This window comes from Meriones unguiculatus, chromosome 14, assembly GCF_030254825.1.
Source record: "Meriones unguiculatus strain TT.TT164.6M chromosome 14, Bangor_MerUng_6.1, whole genome shotgun sequence".
In the NCBI taxonomy this organism is placed as follows: domain Eukaryota; kingdom Metazoa; phylum Chordata; class Mammalia; order Rodentia; family Muridae; genus Meriones; species Meriones unguiculatus.
Window position 1 is genome coordinate 76,233,991 of NC_083361.1, and position 15,487 is coordinate 76,249,477.

At 39.3% G+C, this 15,487-nt stretch overlaps 2 protein-coding genes across 9 annotated transcripts in view; one reads left to right on the plus strand and one right to left on the minus strand.

Moving 5' to 3' along the window:
* Nucleotides 1-176: 176 nt before the first annotated feature.
* Nucleotides 177-7,819, minus strand: Tmem126b (transmembrane protein 126B). Its single transcript, XM_021644040.2, has 5 exons — nucleotides 7,665-7,819; nucleotides 4,486-4,604; nucleotides 2,463-2,656; nucleotides 1,412-1,523; nucleotides 177-502 (listed from the first exon to the last, which is right to left on the minus strand). The coding sequence occupies exons 1-5, from the start codon at nucleotides 7,743-7,745 to the stop codon at nucleotides 322-324; spliced, it is 687 nt and encodes a 228-aa protein (XP_021499715.1). The 5' UTR covers nucleotides 7,746-7,819; the 3' UTR covers nucleotides 177-321.
* Nucleotides 7,820-8,494: 675 nt separating this feature from the next.
* Dlg2 (discs large MAGUK scaffold protein 2) overlaps nucleotides 8,495-15,487 on the plus strand; it is a 1,917,798-nt gene continuing 1,910,805 nt past the window's right edge. For 2 of the 8 annotated variants that reach the window (XM_060367550.1, XM_060367553.1), the window contains exon 1: nucleotides 8,500-9,675. In XM_060367550.1, the coding sequence (XP_060223533.1) occupies nucleotides 9,657-9,675 (19 nt within the window). In that variant the 5' untranslated portion in view covers nucleotides 8,500-9,656. Of the gene's footprint in view, nucleotides 9,676-15,487 lie in introns of all 8 variants that reach the window. The other 6 variants (XM_060367557.1, XM_060367554.1, XM_060367555.1 and 3 more) reach the window with 5 other exon arrangements.

Here is a 15,487-nt window from a genome sequence, read left to right on the forward strand (position 1 = left end):
AACAGTTACAGTCTCTTACAGTATGTGTTCATATGTGTTTTTCTCTTCTGATAAATCTTTAAGGATCACTTATCACACGCACAGTGCATGATGCATCGCAGGTACTCAAGTGTATCTGCACAGGTCAGACCTGAGGCTCCAAACCCACTTCTATACACAGTGAAGAAAGAGGAAACTTGTATTTATTTCACATTTATATTTACTGAGATCTAATAAATACTAGGCAAAAGGAGCAGAGTTACTTTTCACTCTTTGACCAGTGCCCAAGTCCTTATTATAAAATGATCCATTCTGCTGAGTTGGCCTCCACTGATTCTTTGATTAATCTTCAAGAACACTGTTTGCATGTCTTTCATATATAGCATAGTGGCGTAAGCCATGAAACACTCCAAATAATATCTGAAAGAGTAGAGGAACGGCCATTGCTTTCATCCCAGTCTGACAAAGGAGTAACCAATGGAGCACAACTCTTCCTCTTGGTGGCAGTGGAACAGTGTGATACCTGAAAACGAAAAACAGTTAGCCATGTCTCCTGGATGCTACCAAAAGCCACTCATTTCCTCTAGTCATTCCAGGGTAGGTCTACCTTGTAGTTAAATGTTAGCAGGCTATTTTGTTTTCATTAGCCTGTAGCTAAAGAAAAAGAAGTTTATTAGCAGACCCTGCCCATCCCCTACCAAAAGGCAGATAGGAATGAAAAAAAAAATGAGAAAGGGCTGGGAAGATAGTTCAGTCAGTAAATGTCTTGCCATGCAACTCTGAGGACCAAAATCTGACCCCAGAACCCAATTAAAAAAATAAAAACAAAAAGCGAAGCATGGTAATGTGTGCTTATAACCCAGTGCTACTGAGGCAGAGACAGGAGGATCTCTGGGGCTCGTTGTCCAGTCAGCCTAAGGCAAGCTTGAGGCCCGTGGTTCTCAACCTTGCTGCAACCCTTTAATAGTTCCTTATGTTGGGATAAGCCCACCCATAAATTTATTTTTGTTGCTACTTTATAACTGTAATTTTGCTACTCTTATGAATCATAATATAAATATCTGAGTTTTCCAATGGTCTTAGATGACCTCTGTGAAAGGATCAATTGACCCCAAAGGGGTCACGTCCCACAAGTTGAGAACTATTGCTCTAGAGCAAAGAAAGACCGTATCTAAAGTAAGGCATAGTGGCATATGTTGAATCCCAGCGCCTACAAAGGCAAGCAGATCTCTGAGCTCAAAGCCTGGCTGGTATACATAGCGAGCTCCAGGCCATCATGGCTGCAGTGAGATCTTGTCTCAAAAACATAAAATCAGGTGGACGGCTTTTGTTGACTTTGGGCTGCATGTGCATGGCACACACATGCTCGCATGCACAGAAAGTGGGACAGGAACAAAAATAAAAGGGGAAAAGAAGGAATGGGCACACTTACTTAACTGCCAAACGTCCATTTTTATAAAAAGCCAAAGCACTGGGATATGAAAAACCACATGCCACGGCAATCAGCGAACTTCTCAAAACACAGCTTTCCTTGCTTATGTTACCTAGAAAGTGAAAGAAAAGTTGGTTTCCCTTTGAGACTTGGGATAACAACAATTAAAATGAAACTGTCTCTCAAAGTGCAGTTATTTTGTTGTTTGTAACCACAGTAAAAGAGTAGAAAGGATATCAGGAATTCAAAGTCTGGCACTTTGCAGGCTCAGCCACATCTTGTTTTAAAACTATTTATTTCACTTTAGTATATGGAGAATTACCATTTATGTGTGTTTTCCTTTTGTTGTTGTTGTTTTGTTTTATCTTAAGTTTTTTGAGACAAGGTTTCTCTGTGTAGTATCCCTGGCTGTTTTGGAACTTGTAGTCCAGGCTGGCTTTGAACTCAGATGTGCCTGCCTCTGCTTCTCTGGTGCTGGGATTACACTTATGTGTGCTTTTTATTTTCTATGTGTCAAGTATATGCTAGGGACCAGGAAAGTAACAATCCTTAAAAGATACCTTTTGGTAGATAGTGGTGTCACAGGCTTTTAATCCCAGCACTCAGGAGGCAGAGGCATGTGGCTTGAGATTGAGGACAGCCAGGTCTACAGAGCAAGTTCCAGGACAGCCAGGGCTACAAAGAAAAATCCTGTCCTAAAAGCCAAAGAGAGAAAGAGAGGGAGAGCAAGTTTCTGGTTGGTACGTCAGAAAGGGAAGTCATTCGAAACATTAAATGGGGCTGGAGAGATGGATCAGCACTTGGGTGCACTCGCTGTACTTGCATAGGACCCAGGTTCTGCTCCCACATGGTGGTTTGTGCCCACTCCTAACTCCAGTTCTGTAGAGAGCATCACTTGCCTGCTTCATTAGGACTGTTGCACAGATCAAACCAAGAAATATACATATGTGATGAAACTATATACAAAATGTCCGTGAGTACTAGAAACATTTGTTAATGAGTAACTTTAATTCTCCATAGCCGTGCTAGGTCCTGATGAGTTTGAGTTTACCTGAATGCAAAGGGTAAGTTACAAAGAGATTGTAGGTAACGATGGTAGCCAAAAATGGAAGTGTGGTCAAGGATGCATAGGTCTTCAAAGCTTCATACTGAACCTTGAAGCTGTTTCTGAAAATTAAGTTTGCAAGTATTCCAGACAAACTCCCACTTGCTCCAAGGACTAAAGTTCCATCTATGTTTAAAGTCCTAATAGAAACAAAGAGAAAAGTTTAAAATGACACTCTTGAGATGGAGCATATAGTTAGCTAGCATCAGATATCTATTATTAACAGAATGGTCTCAAAGAGAACCAGCTACGTTCATACGGTTAGCCTGTCTAGAAAAGAACTACTTATGAACTGGTCCGGATACACTTGTCTGTGGTTTATGAAACTTCATTTGATGAGATCTGACATATTTGGTTTTGCTGAATCCTGGCTCATACCTGAAATCAGGATGGCTCTAGTGTTTAACTGTTGTTTGACTTGAGTTCTTTTAATAAAAGTCAAGATAGTAGCATGAGACCATCCTGTGCCATAGTCCTTTCCGCAGCCCTGGCCCTTTCTGCCTGCAGTACTTTGCTTGAGATCATTAGCGCCAAACAGAATCTCTTCTTTTTCCATTTTGTGTGTGTGTGTGTGTGTGGTGGGGGAATGACATAACACTGCACAAATGGGTTGTGAGGCTGATACTGGGGACTGTCCATGATTGTTCTACATTCATTAAGGTAGGCTTTCTCCAAGTCAGCACTCACATTAGTGCTGCGTGCCAGCTTGCTCTGGGGATCACCTTTCTCTGCGTCTAGGGCTGGAACTACCACACCAACCTCGAATTTCTATGGGTTTCTGGGGGATCCAAACTGTAGTCCTCAAACAGAGTAACTCATCTCTCAGCCTTGCTAAACTGTTCTTAACCATAAATGTTCATTGGTAAAATTCAAGTAGCCTTCAAAATGGCTTCCTAGTAATCACTTTTAATTTAAAAAATATTTGTACAAGAATATTACAGCATTTTTTTTTATTAGAAGAAGGAGGAGGAGGAGGAGGAAGAGGAGGAAGAGGAGGAAGAGGAGGAAGAGGAGGAAGAAGAGGAAGAGGGAGAGGGAGAGGGAGAGGGAGAGGGAGAGGGAGAAGGAGAAGGAGAAGGAGAAGGAGAAGGAGAAGAAGAAGGAGAAGGAGAAGAAGAAGAAGAAGAAGAAGAAGAAGAAGAAGAAGAAGAAGAAGAAGAAGAAGAAAAGGGGCATGGTTTCCAGGACCCTTATCTGAAGGCTTACAACAGCCTCTAGCTCCAGTTCCAGGGTACCCAAAGTCCCTTTCTAGCTTCCCCTTGCACACATAAATAGCATACAGTTACACATGCACACATATAAATAATAAAAAATCTTTTAAAAAGAAAAAGAAATTATTCACAGTCTAACAAACTAATATTTAAATTCACTGCTATTTCTCAGTAAGTAGTTTTTCTTCTTCTCTATGAATTATTTATTACATGTGTTTTCAAAATTTTTGTAAAGGCATCTTTTGGAACTTCAATGTTGACAATTCTCCTCAAACTTTCCCTCCCTATATGTAAATATCTAGACCATGGTTCTCAACCTTCCTAATGCTATACCTTTTAATACAGTTCCTCAGGTTGTGGTGACACCCAACCATAAAACCATTACTACTTCATAACTGCAATTTTGCTACTGTTAGGAACCGTAATACAAACATCTGATATGCTGGATATCTGACATGCAACCTCCAAAGGGGTTATGCTCCACAAGTTGAGAACCACTGATCTAGCAGATTCTCTTCTTAGCTGTTTGAGACAGCAATTCAAGCTGCCACTAGAAGCAAACTAATTGTAAGAGAAACTAAAAGTCTATAGGAAAAACATTTTGGCAAAATGTGCTGGTGGTGACACTACCCAGAAAATGAAACTTTTGAAGAGACAAACAGAAGGAGCAAAAAGTAAATAGTTTTTTAATCCTCAGAGACTACTGTAATAGGAAGGATGTGTAAGTAAAGTTGTTGACTTGGTTATCAATCTCTTACTCTTTTCTAAAGTATTCAAACTTCTTTTCTATGATTTCGGTTATCACTGGACTTCTGAGCTTTATATCTTCTAGAGAAGGAATCAGCTGACCATGTTTATAAACTGCCATCTTGATGTCCTGGAAAACACAAATTCCAGAGTCATAACAGCCAACTATACTAGTAGTAAATAAAACTTTATACAGACTAAAAACATTTATTAGCGTCTAGGAATGTTCTAGGTACTGTGTTATTTGCTTTTACATATTTTAAGAAAATGGTTCAATCACTATTTATTGGGCTCTTAACTGTTAAGACAATGGGTTTTTCTGAGTTACATAAAAATTGAGAAAATGATTATTTCTGTGTTTACATATGTGGTTGTTTGAGTAATGGCCTCACAGGCTCATATATTTGAATGCTTAGTCATCAGGGAATAGCATTAAATGAGGATTTAGAAGGATTAGTAGTTGTGGCTTTGTTTGAGGAAGTGTGTCATTGGGGATGGGCTTTGAGGTTTCAAAAACCCATGCAAGGCTAGGTGCTTCTCTGTCTGTCTGCCTGCCTGTCTCTGTCTCTGCTGCCTGTGGATTAGTATGTAAGTTCTCAGCTAAGGCTCCTAAAATAATAATGGACTAACCCTATAAGCAAGCCCCCAACTAAATGTTTTGTTTTGTAAGAGTTACTGTGGTCAAGGTGTCTCTTCACAGCAATAGAACACTGACTGAGACAGTAGATTAGAAAACTGGGTTTCAGAAAGCTTGTCTTGCCACTGAGATGGTGATTTTTTTTCCAGTATATTTTCCTCTGTTCATCCAAAAAAGTAGAAGTGTCTATGTTTTTAACCCTCTTCAGAAATATTACCTGCTTCAGAAACAGCTTATTGACAACAATCTCGTCTTAGTTTGAGTTTCTATTGCTGTGAGGAGACACTATGACCACTGCAACTCCTATAAAGAAAATGTTTAATTGGGACTGGCTTATACTTTTCAGGGGTTTAGTCCATTAGCATCATGGTGATAAACATGGTGGCATGCAGGCAGACATGGTGCTGGAGGAGCTAAGAGTTCCACATCTCAATCCTCAGTCAGCAGGAGACTGTGCCACACTGGTCATACCTTGAGCATAGGAGACCTCAAAGCCTATCCCACAGAAACACACCTCCTAATAGTGCCACTCCCCATGGGCCAAGCATTCACATTTATGGGGGCCTTTCTCATTCAAGCCATCACACTTGTCTTCTCTCATGAAAGCTTGAGCTTGTTTTGGAGATTATTTTGGGGGTATGGGTGGGTAGGAGAGAACAGGGAGTGCTTTGGAAAATAGAGAAGAAAAAAAAAATCAGAAATGGGTACCATTCCAGCCTGGTAAGAGGGAGTGCATCATTATCTTGGACTTTATGTTGCAATTCAGTTTTCTAGTAGGTCCTAGCGTAGAAAGGAGGGCTTTTGACAGAAATAGCTACATGCTATACTGTGAAGCTTAGGCTCTTGGCAGTGGACTCAGGGACAGACTATAAGGTCCCTTTGTCCCATGTGATAAGCAGATAGTTGCCAACATTGAGAGAACACAAGGGCTTCGCCAAGGTGAAGAAAATAAAAATAAATTTCAAAAGGATCCTTTCTGAGTGTCTGGCTATGGGTAAGACTTTTCGGTCTTTGTAGAAACATTTGTTAAATCCTTTGGTACTATGGCATTATATAGCATAAGTGTTTTAAATTTCATCCAAACAAAGATATATGGATACTTCCTGCAAATTCAAGTTTTTGGTTGCAAATATTTACTTTTTTCATCCGTGAGAAGTCTACTGATTCAGAGTTCAGTGCTTTTTCTTTTCTACATTTTCTGGATTAGTCCATGAAAAGTTACAAAGCCAAAGCATTACTGAAGATTAAATGTTAACACTTATGAGTTGTGAACATATAATAGATCTCAAATTAATGAGAAACCAAAAGATCCAGACTCTAGGTAATCAACACAAACAAAGTTCCTTGATCTTCTTCAGGTGGTATATGACTGAACAAAAGAGCAGTTCCTCTGCCTCAATACAAAATAGTATCCAACTCAGTTCTTTTTCTTTAAGATAGGTAAGGAAGATGAGTGGGGCGGGGAGCATAAAATGCTTTACACATTATAATTTTTTATTTTAGGGACTAGACTTAAATCTCTTGCCTTTTCCCCCCTCTGCTACCCAAATGGAAAATGGAAGAAGAAACAGTATTTTCTAAGTGTGATTCTCGACCCAGTCCATCTAGTGTACTTTGAAGGCAGATATCAATAATGTCACAGCTAATCAAAAAACCTTACAGAAATTTTTGTTCTGCTCTCACCCAATTCACACAACAGCCCTCCTCACCACTGACAGAAAATTTACAGGCCCTTGAAAGAGCTGGGGATAGGAGCACCCACAATTATGGTTGCAGGATAGTAAATACTGAACTGAAAAACGACAGCAAATACTTTTGGCGTCTGGTGTTTGCAAAGTTTTCACTACACTCTCCTTAATTAAAGCAGATACAAATTTTTAACTTTCTCAGAGGTTTTTATTTCTTTTTCTGGTGTTGGGATAGACGTTGGGCTTCAGGCCCCATAAGCGCTCTGGTCTTTCAACAAGCACTGAAAATGAAGTTTTTTTTTTTTTTTTTTTTTTTTTTTTTTTGCCACAACCAACTTTTAACCTAAAAGTTAAGGAAGTTCAAAGTCACTCAATCGATCGCCATCCTTCTAACAAGTAAGTTCATTTGTGTGGGTGCCTGCTTTGAGAAGCGTTTTTCTGTGTGTTGTATATTTAAGTGTATTATTTGAGTTGACCTTCACAATTTTATTCAACATTCTCACATGATTCATCCAGCACTGGTGTATATCAGGTTCTCAGGTAATCAAGAGTGAGTGTCTGCAAGAATCCATCCCAAACTGGCGCTAAAGTCAGGACGCACAAAATCAATAAAAGGCAGGAGACTTAAACGGAATGAGAAAAATAGAGGCCGTGCCGGGTGGGGGAAAGCGAGAAAGTATGTCTAGTTGAAGAAAGGCTTGCAAAAGGTCCTCACAAGCTACGTTTAATCTGGAGTAGACTTCAGGTCTACGTTGTTAGGACCTGGAGCTGTGATCGCGCTCTGTGCATAAAGCCGGAACCGGTTCTCTCTCTTTGCTCAAATCCTTCCCGTGCACCATCTCCTCCAACCCCGGTTTCCGCCTACCTGGGGTGCTTCTCTACCTCCTTCCTGCAGCACATTGGTAGCCCTCGACTCAGACCAGGTCTGTCGCTCGGACGCCACCATCTTCGCGCCTCACGTGACTGGCGGGAGGGTGTGGCCGGAGCGCCAGGGGCGGGACTTGCAGCTGGCTGACAGCTCGTCTCTCAGGTCGGATCCGCCCCGCCCCAGTCAGAAGCCGCGCCCTCCAGCCGGGCGGAGACTGGGTGTGGCGTCCCCAAAAGGCGATCGCTCATTGGCTCCGAGAAAGGCTCCTGCCCCCTCCCCCAAGGGCCCGCCCCCGGCCAGCCCGTCTTGTCCTCTGCCTGCAATTTGTCAGCCTGGCCGCCTCTTGGCTAACCAGAAGGGAACCTGGGGCGGTCCGGGCGCGGGCCTGTTGCTGCGCGCCTTCTTCTCGGGGCGGCTGGGGTAGCCGAGCCCTCGCAGCTCGCTCCTACGGCCTGGTCGGTGTGTTAAAGCTGTGGCTTCTCGGGCTCCTCCTCAGAGCCTCCAGCCCGCCCCCTCGGCGCGGCCAGAGCAGCACGGACTAGCCCGTTCTCCCCAGTCATCAGTCCCTTCACAGTCCACCCTCCAGCCCCGCTCGGAAAGGGTCCAGTTAGCACCCACCCTCTGCTCCCCAGAAGAGCCCTGGCGGCCCGTGTTTCAGGGGTGGAGGGTGCTGCGAGGAGGCCAGGCGCGCTTCCGTGCACGTGAAATGCCCGGCAGCGTCTGCCAGACCTGCAACCCCCGACCCTCCAGTCTCCATGTCTTAGGCAAGCCAAATTCGAGAGTTATATAATTTCTAGTGCTGCTGTTTCTCTTGCCCGAGGAAACACTTCATCGCGTGGAGGGTGCAGGACATTTCGGTGCTCTCCTGTATAAGATCGGGGTGTGGGCAGGGGTGGCCAGCGGTGGCAGAGAAATGTCTTTTCTGCAAAAGGAAGGTGGGTAGCTTGGAGAGAGACTGAGAAAGGGTGCGTGTGGAAGCCAAACAGCTGCACTCCCATTTAGGAAATCGCGGACTATTTGCATAGTGTGTGATTGCATGCCTAATACTACTACAGCGTCTCTGAAAACACCTTTGGGGGAAGGTTTGGTTTCTCCTTTCCAGCAGCCTCAGTGTTTTTTCCCCCGCCTGAGAGAGAGCTGCTTGGATGCGAAGAGATGGCATGATGTGCATGACTCCAGTGTGAAGAAGTCGGCTTCGCCAAATCATCCTGCATCAAGTGCCCATTGAATGGCACTGTCACTTTAATGTCTCCATGCCAAGAGATTGCTTTCCTTCTTTTCAATCCTCTCAGTTAATACACGGGAGGATCAAATCAGAAGGGCATTAAGGATCAAGCCTTGGGGGCTTGGAGAGCACAGAAGAAAAATATGAAAGTGGCAAGCTGGATCCTGTTTTACTGAGGGGGTGAGATACAGAAACCATTAAACAGAAGGGGGACTTTGCGTCTCTCTTCTGCCCCAGAAAACTGTTCAAACTCACACACCCTCTAAAAGACTAGAGTCATATGTTTTAAAAAGTATTTTTGAAAGGGAAATTTAAACTTTTTTTTTTAATTGATGCTCTTCATTACCAGCAATTTCGATCATGTATAACTTAATGAGACAACGGTCCTAAAATTGGTTTGTACATTAATTGAGTTAGTCATTGAACATCTAAAAGTGTTGCTGCCTGAAGAGGAGTTTTAGTAACATTTTCTATGCGTATAATAACTTTCTCAGCTTCTAAAACAAGAACACATATTTTACGAAAGTTGAAAAACTTGTTTTTTTTTTTTTTTTCTTTGAACACCGTGGGCAGTGTAAAATGTTTGGTTGTGGAAAAATGCATCATTATTTTCTTTATTTGAAATAGAAGACTCAGCCTGGATATCAAGCTTTGCAAACCGTGACGTGGTTTGCAACAGTTAACCTGGTTCCTTCTCAACTCAGCTGGATCAAGCAGAGACTTGGAAAGAGGTCTGAGTCCAGTGACAGTGGAGAATCCCAAGAATGCCAGTCCAGAAGAAAGGTGGGCTTTGAGGTTCCTACATAACATACACTTTCCCCTTTTCTTGGCTATGGTATTTGTAACTTAAATTGTATTCCATTGGAGAGCAAAATTTTGCCTGGGTTTTGAGTAAATACTTAACGCAATTCTAGCATCTCAGTAATACTTTTCCAGTAATATTTTGTTATAGTAAAATTAAGATGCTATTATGGACTTGTGTGAATTAATCAACCAGGCAGTTGATGGCACCATTTACAATCAGAATAGATTCAATGCTGTAGATGTGGGGGTTTTCCTTAGCTTATTAAAACTCAGTTTAAATAATCCTTAACAAAGAAATTTGTAAAATGGAACTCTTCTTGATGAGCTTAATATTTATTGAATGGCTGTGTAGTTGTAACAGATGGCAATATTTGTGTTTACCCCGAGCAAGAGTATAGCTTTATTATTTATACTTAAAAATAGACTTCATGTCTGAGTTTACTCCAGTGTGAATCTTCACTTTTGTGGTAATTCACGTCCTTGATACTTTATTCTGCATCATTCAGCACCATGTTTGGGAAGTTCCTGTGAATCAGGCATGCACTTTTTCCTTTCTTCCTTTCCATAGCTTTAGCCTGAGATGAGCTTTATTCCATAGGAGCTTAGTGAAATCAGGACTTTCTTCTGTTTTTAAAGAAGATATCAGTAGTAAAGGTTATGGAGAGCTTTGAATCAAAATTTAAACTTTTGAAGTTTAGTGTTCTGGGCTAGTATGATCCAAATGCTGTCCAGTTATATTAACTGCTACAATATTGAACTTGAGGTTGAACATTGTAGGTTAGATTCTAAGACATATTTTTGAATAAAATCTAGGGAATTTATCAAGCTTTTTATGTTGTTTAATCTATCTACTTATGGGTTTGGAAGATGTATTGAGAAATATCACAGTCAATGTGATGTTCTTTTTGGAAAAAGTTTATATAAAGGGGGACAGAACTAACAAAAACTGTTGAAATATCTAGAATTGTGTTTTTGCACCCTGGGGTTGAAAAATAGAATTGTTTCTTCCACTATTATTCCCCATAAGACCACTAAAAGGGGTGAGCTGTCTTTTATATTTTGGAGCTGTACCTGGCTATGTCAGACATGATCTATATGGAACAAGAAAGAAGGATTTGGGAAATGAGGCCAATAAACAATGTCTTTGCTTTCTTTAACTCAGTGTGTGTATATTTTACTTTCCATTTCTGTAGATGAATATTTTTGGAGTACTTTATTTCATTGTGCTAATAATTAAAAATGACAGAGAAGGATAGGAAGGGGGATGGAGGAAGAGAGAGGAAAAAATTAAAATTGATGGTCTAAGTGTAACTTATGTATCTATGTAGCTAATAGACTCATTTTTTTAAAGTTACTATGTTTTAAAAACATCTAGAAATTGTCCATATATTATTGAAAACTAATAATTCAAGAAAAATGTTATAGTTGTTCGCTTGTTTTCTTCTTTAAAAAGTGAGTTAATACAATGGGATAAAATTTTAAAGGTGATGAACAAGTTCTAAAAAGGAATATATTTGAATAACACTAATGTAACTGCATTATAGAAATCATTTAATGAATGATCTAGAAAATTTTTAATTTTTTAAAATTGTTAATATAGTTTTAAATAGAGGTAACTAGTCAAATCATTCTGTGTGTTCTGTATTTTAATTGCTGAGCTTGCTATGTCTACTGCTGCTGCAATGTAAGAAAAGTGAGATTTTGAATTAGATTGTATCAGTAAGACCGTCCTTCCTTCTTTTGAATGCTTTTTCAATTTATTGTTGCATGGTGTAGAAATGCTAGAAGGAGCGAGGCTTACTGTGATTTAAGATAACTATCCCCACTGAGCCACATGGCTACTCATTGTCAAGTATGTCGTTATCAGAATATGAAGTTTTCCTAAGACGCATTTTCATTTGGTGCTTATTTTGCATATATTGTCACGACAGAGAGGAGACTTCCTCACTGATAACCTACAACCACAATGTACGTGGGATGGCTGTGAAATCTCACCAAGCCCATGTGAGGGACCTATTCTCGGCCGCCCTTGGGCAAGCCAACCCTCCCTCATGCTTGCTCTTCTACGCTGTGGCCATTATGCCGTTACTTCCCACCTCTTCTACCCTTGTCTCCACATTTTTACAGACTGTTTTTATCAACTGAATACTCTTCTGCCTGGTTGTTACAAATTTTTGAGGTTTTTTTTTTTTTTTTTTTTTTTTTTTTTTTTTTTTTTTTTGTAATTCAGGATTCTATCATCTGTAGTAGTAACTTGATTTGCCCACAATTGAACCTATAGGAGAATCTTTGACAAACTTTTGTTTTTAAAAATGTAAAATTAATCCAAGGTAAAATAGGATATAAGATCATAAATGGCTGAATAAACTTCTTAAGTGAAAAGAATTTCATGAAAGGAATGAAAAGAATTGAACGAAAGAATTTCATATTGAATTATAATGTTGGAAAAAAGCTAGTAACTTTCACTAGAAAGTTGTTATTTTAAGTCATTCCAATGGAACTTTTTTTCTGTGCAATGCAGTTTTGTTTTTATTTTAATTGTAATTATTACATATGGGGAGGAAATAATTTCTTTTACCAGTTTGTGATACATGCCCCTTTCATTTCTGCGGTTTTGTAAAAATGTGAGTTGTCTTCTGGGTGTCTCTTTTGCTTCAGTACTACTCCTGATATTAGTCATTTGCAGGACAGTTTTACCCTTTGAACTCTTTTTTTTTTTTTTTTTTTTTTTTGCAGTTGTTCTCAATGTATAATCAGGTGCATATGCAGAGATGTTTACTATGTACTGAAACATTATTTTCATATTCGTGCTTTGACAATGTATCTTTAGAAAGAAAGCTGGATATTATGTATTTTGTTGTATATAACTTAGAATTCTAAAACATAATGACGTCCTTTATCTTATGGGCACCCTTAAGTTTAAGATTGGCATTTCCTGGGCACAATCTTTTATGGCCTCTCTTTTGGATGACTACATTTGTAAAAGTGTCATTTCTGATTTTATCTGGGGAAGGGACCTTATAACAATTATTTTTATTCTTTCTTAATTTAAAGTTTTCTTCCTTCATTATTTTGTCTAGTACTTTAAGGCTTACCCTAGTTGTGTGTGTCACTGACTTACATTTGCCTCTCAGCCTCTATCTACTCTTTTTTATCTCTGTCGTTTCTTTCTGTTGCTTTCTGAGGTCTTGACCCATCTGCTTTTGTCTCCGGTGTGGTGGTCTTACAGAAGTGTGCTATCACATTTGGCTTCTAGCTTGTCTTAAACTAAAGAAATCTTTTGGAAGTTATAAATAGGAACACATATGCATGAATTTATTGATAGTTCCTGAATGGCTGCTGTTTTTCTTTCTCATTCATGTTTCTAAATTTCTCATTGATCTTTGATGTTTGCCATGGCAAAACTCTAGATACTTTTTATAGCCCACAAAACTTCATTTTAATCTTTATGTTTTCCTTCAAAACTAACAAAACTCAAAAGATTTATGCCTTGGAAGTGCCCAGGAAAGACTGAAGAAAATTATGAAAGGTTTGAGAGTTCTCTAATAATTTACTATGGATGTCTCTTCACACTTTAAATTCTCTGATGTAGTCATCTCAGTGTTGGTAGAGAAGGTTTGGAAATTATGAACTCATAGAATCCTGATGTTGGAAAATAACCACTAATCCAGGAGGCATGAAGAGAGAGAGTATTCTGGACAGAGAAATAAAAATATTTTTGTGTTCATGTATTTAGGTGTGTGTTAGGAACCAAACAATAGTCATAAAATAAATTGATCTATTAATTGTTTTTATTTTATACATGTTATATATTTGGAAAGTTGCAAATAATATAGGTATGACTTCATAGATAAGATGTGTGACATGCTCAGTTTTGTGGAAACTTCTCTGTGCTCCATTCAAAACTGAACATTTAATTTTCATTTTATTCTTGCTACTACTTACTTTTTTGGGTAGCAGAGTCTAGTCAGTGAGAAGATATTTATAAAACAGTGGATTTAATAAAATGTTGAATTAAAGCATTCAGTCCATTCATGTCTGATCCCTCATTATTATATAACTATATTCACTGAACTATAAGAACACCATTCTTCTGCATTAATATGTTTTCTTTATACCCTCTTATTTTTTAATATTTGTAGCTATCATGTCAATGATTCCCAAGTATCTTATCATAAATCTTTGATGCACAACACCTTTTATATTGAGAGCACAGAATCTGTTTTCCTAGCCACAGTTCCTGCTCAGGAATTTGTACAAGATACAAAGACTCTGCATCCTCAATGTAGGTTGCTTTGTCAGCAAAGGATCATGAGTTTCGCCTAGCCTCTTCTGTCCAGTCAGTCATTTCAAATTCCAGCTAGTAAGCTTTCTGCATAGGTTCAATTTTTAGTATGTTTCACAAGCTATTGCAAGAATTATGGCCAAGTCACCTCTATTATGAAACAGTTGTTCTGACCTCATTTATTTTAGGCCTTTTTGATCAAGAGCTGCCCATGGTGTCTCCTATCTGTTATCCAATTTCTTAGGAGGCCGAGGCAGGAGAATTGACACAGCTTTGAGGCTACCCAGGGCTACACAGTAAGCTTCAGACCAGCTTTGGCTTCAGAGTCCAGACTCTGTCTAAAAAACAAATCAACAAACCAAAAAGATCAAGAAGAATAATGCAAAGTAGAAACTCCTGTGAGAATGAATTATTTAATTTAAACTTCTGAAAGGCGATGGAGATTTTGCAGCCTCTCTCTTCTGAAAACGCTATCTTGTTAGTCCTTGATGCTCTACCTAACCCTGTTGGGGTAAGATTCTGAGGTTTTATTGGAGTGGGGACTATGATTCTGAAGCTCTATGACAGTCTTGTCATTGAAGTTTGACAGTACTGTTTGGAAGAAATTTACTACATTCTATTTTATTAGCCTTCATAGGCAATGATTTAAATTATTTTAAAAGGTTGACATGTATGTATGAATTTAGGGAGAATGTATTTAATCCTTTATCCACCCAGTAAGGGTTCTTTGAGTTCTTTCCACTCACCAGATGTCTTTTAGGGAGGCAAATGATCTTCTATCTATGCATCTATGACTTTTTAAAAACTTAAGAATTATTCTGTATGCATGAATGTTTGTTTATGTGTATGCACCATATGCATGCCTGGCTGTGGGGGCCAGAAGAGGGTATCTTGTCCTCTGGAGCTACAGGTGTTTGTGAGCCTCCGTGTGGGTGCTAGGGACTGAACATAGGTCCTCTGCTAGAATGGCAAATCCTCTTAACCACGTTCTGTCTGTACGATACTTAAAATCTGTTAGGACATACCTGTGGAAGTATGCAACTGTAATATTACATAGTTAACTATGTTAACATAGTCTGCCATGGAAAGAGATAGAGTGCTCAAACTCTCTAGGGAAAATGTGATATTTAGCACAAAATATAGAAAATAACAGACCTTTACCAGGCAATGTAGAAAAGGCAAGATGCTGTTTTAAATCATTGTTTTCTTTACCACAAATTATGTCATCATATTCTCTATTGCCACCATCACTGTCTTCCTCCTCCTCTCTCTACCTCCTACTTTTCTTCCACAGCACCAACAGTATACAGTGGGGGGGAAAAACAGAACATTCTCAGAATATCAGGCTAGGATAATGTATAATAACATAATCAGTGAAATTTGACTATTTTTAAATTTAAAATTATATTTTTTGATTGTGCACGTGTGCACACAGATTCGAATGCCCTGTGATGAATGTATGAAGGTTAGAGGGCAGCTTGCAGGAGCTAGTTCTGCCCTTACCAT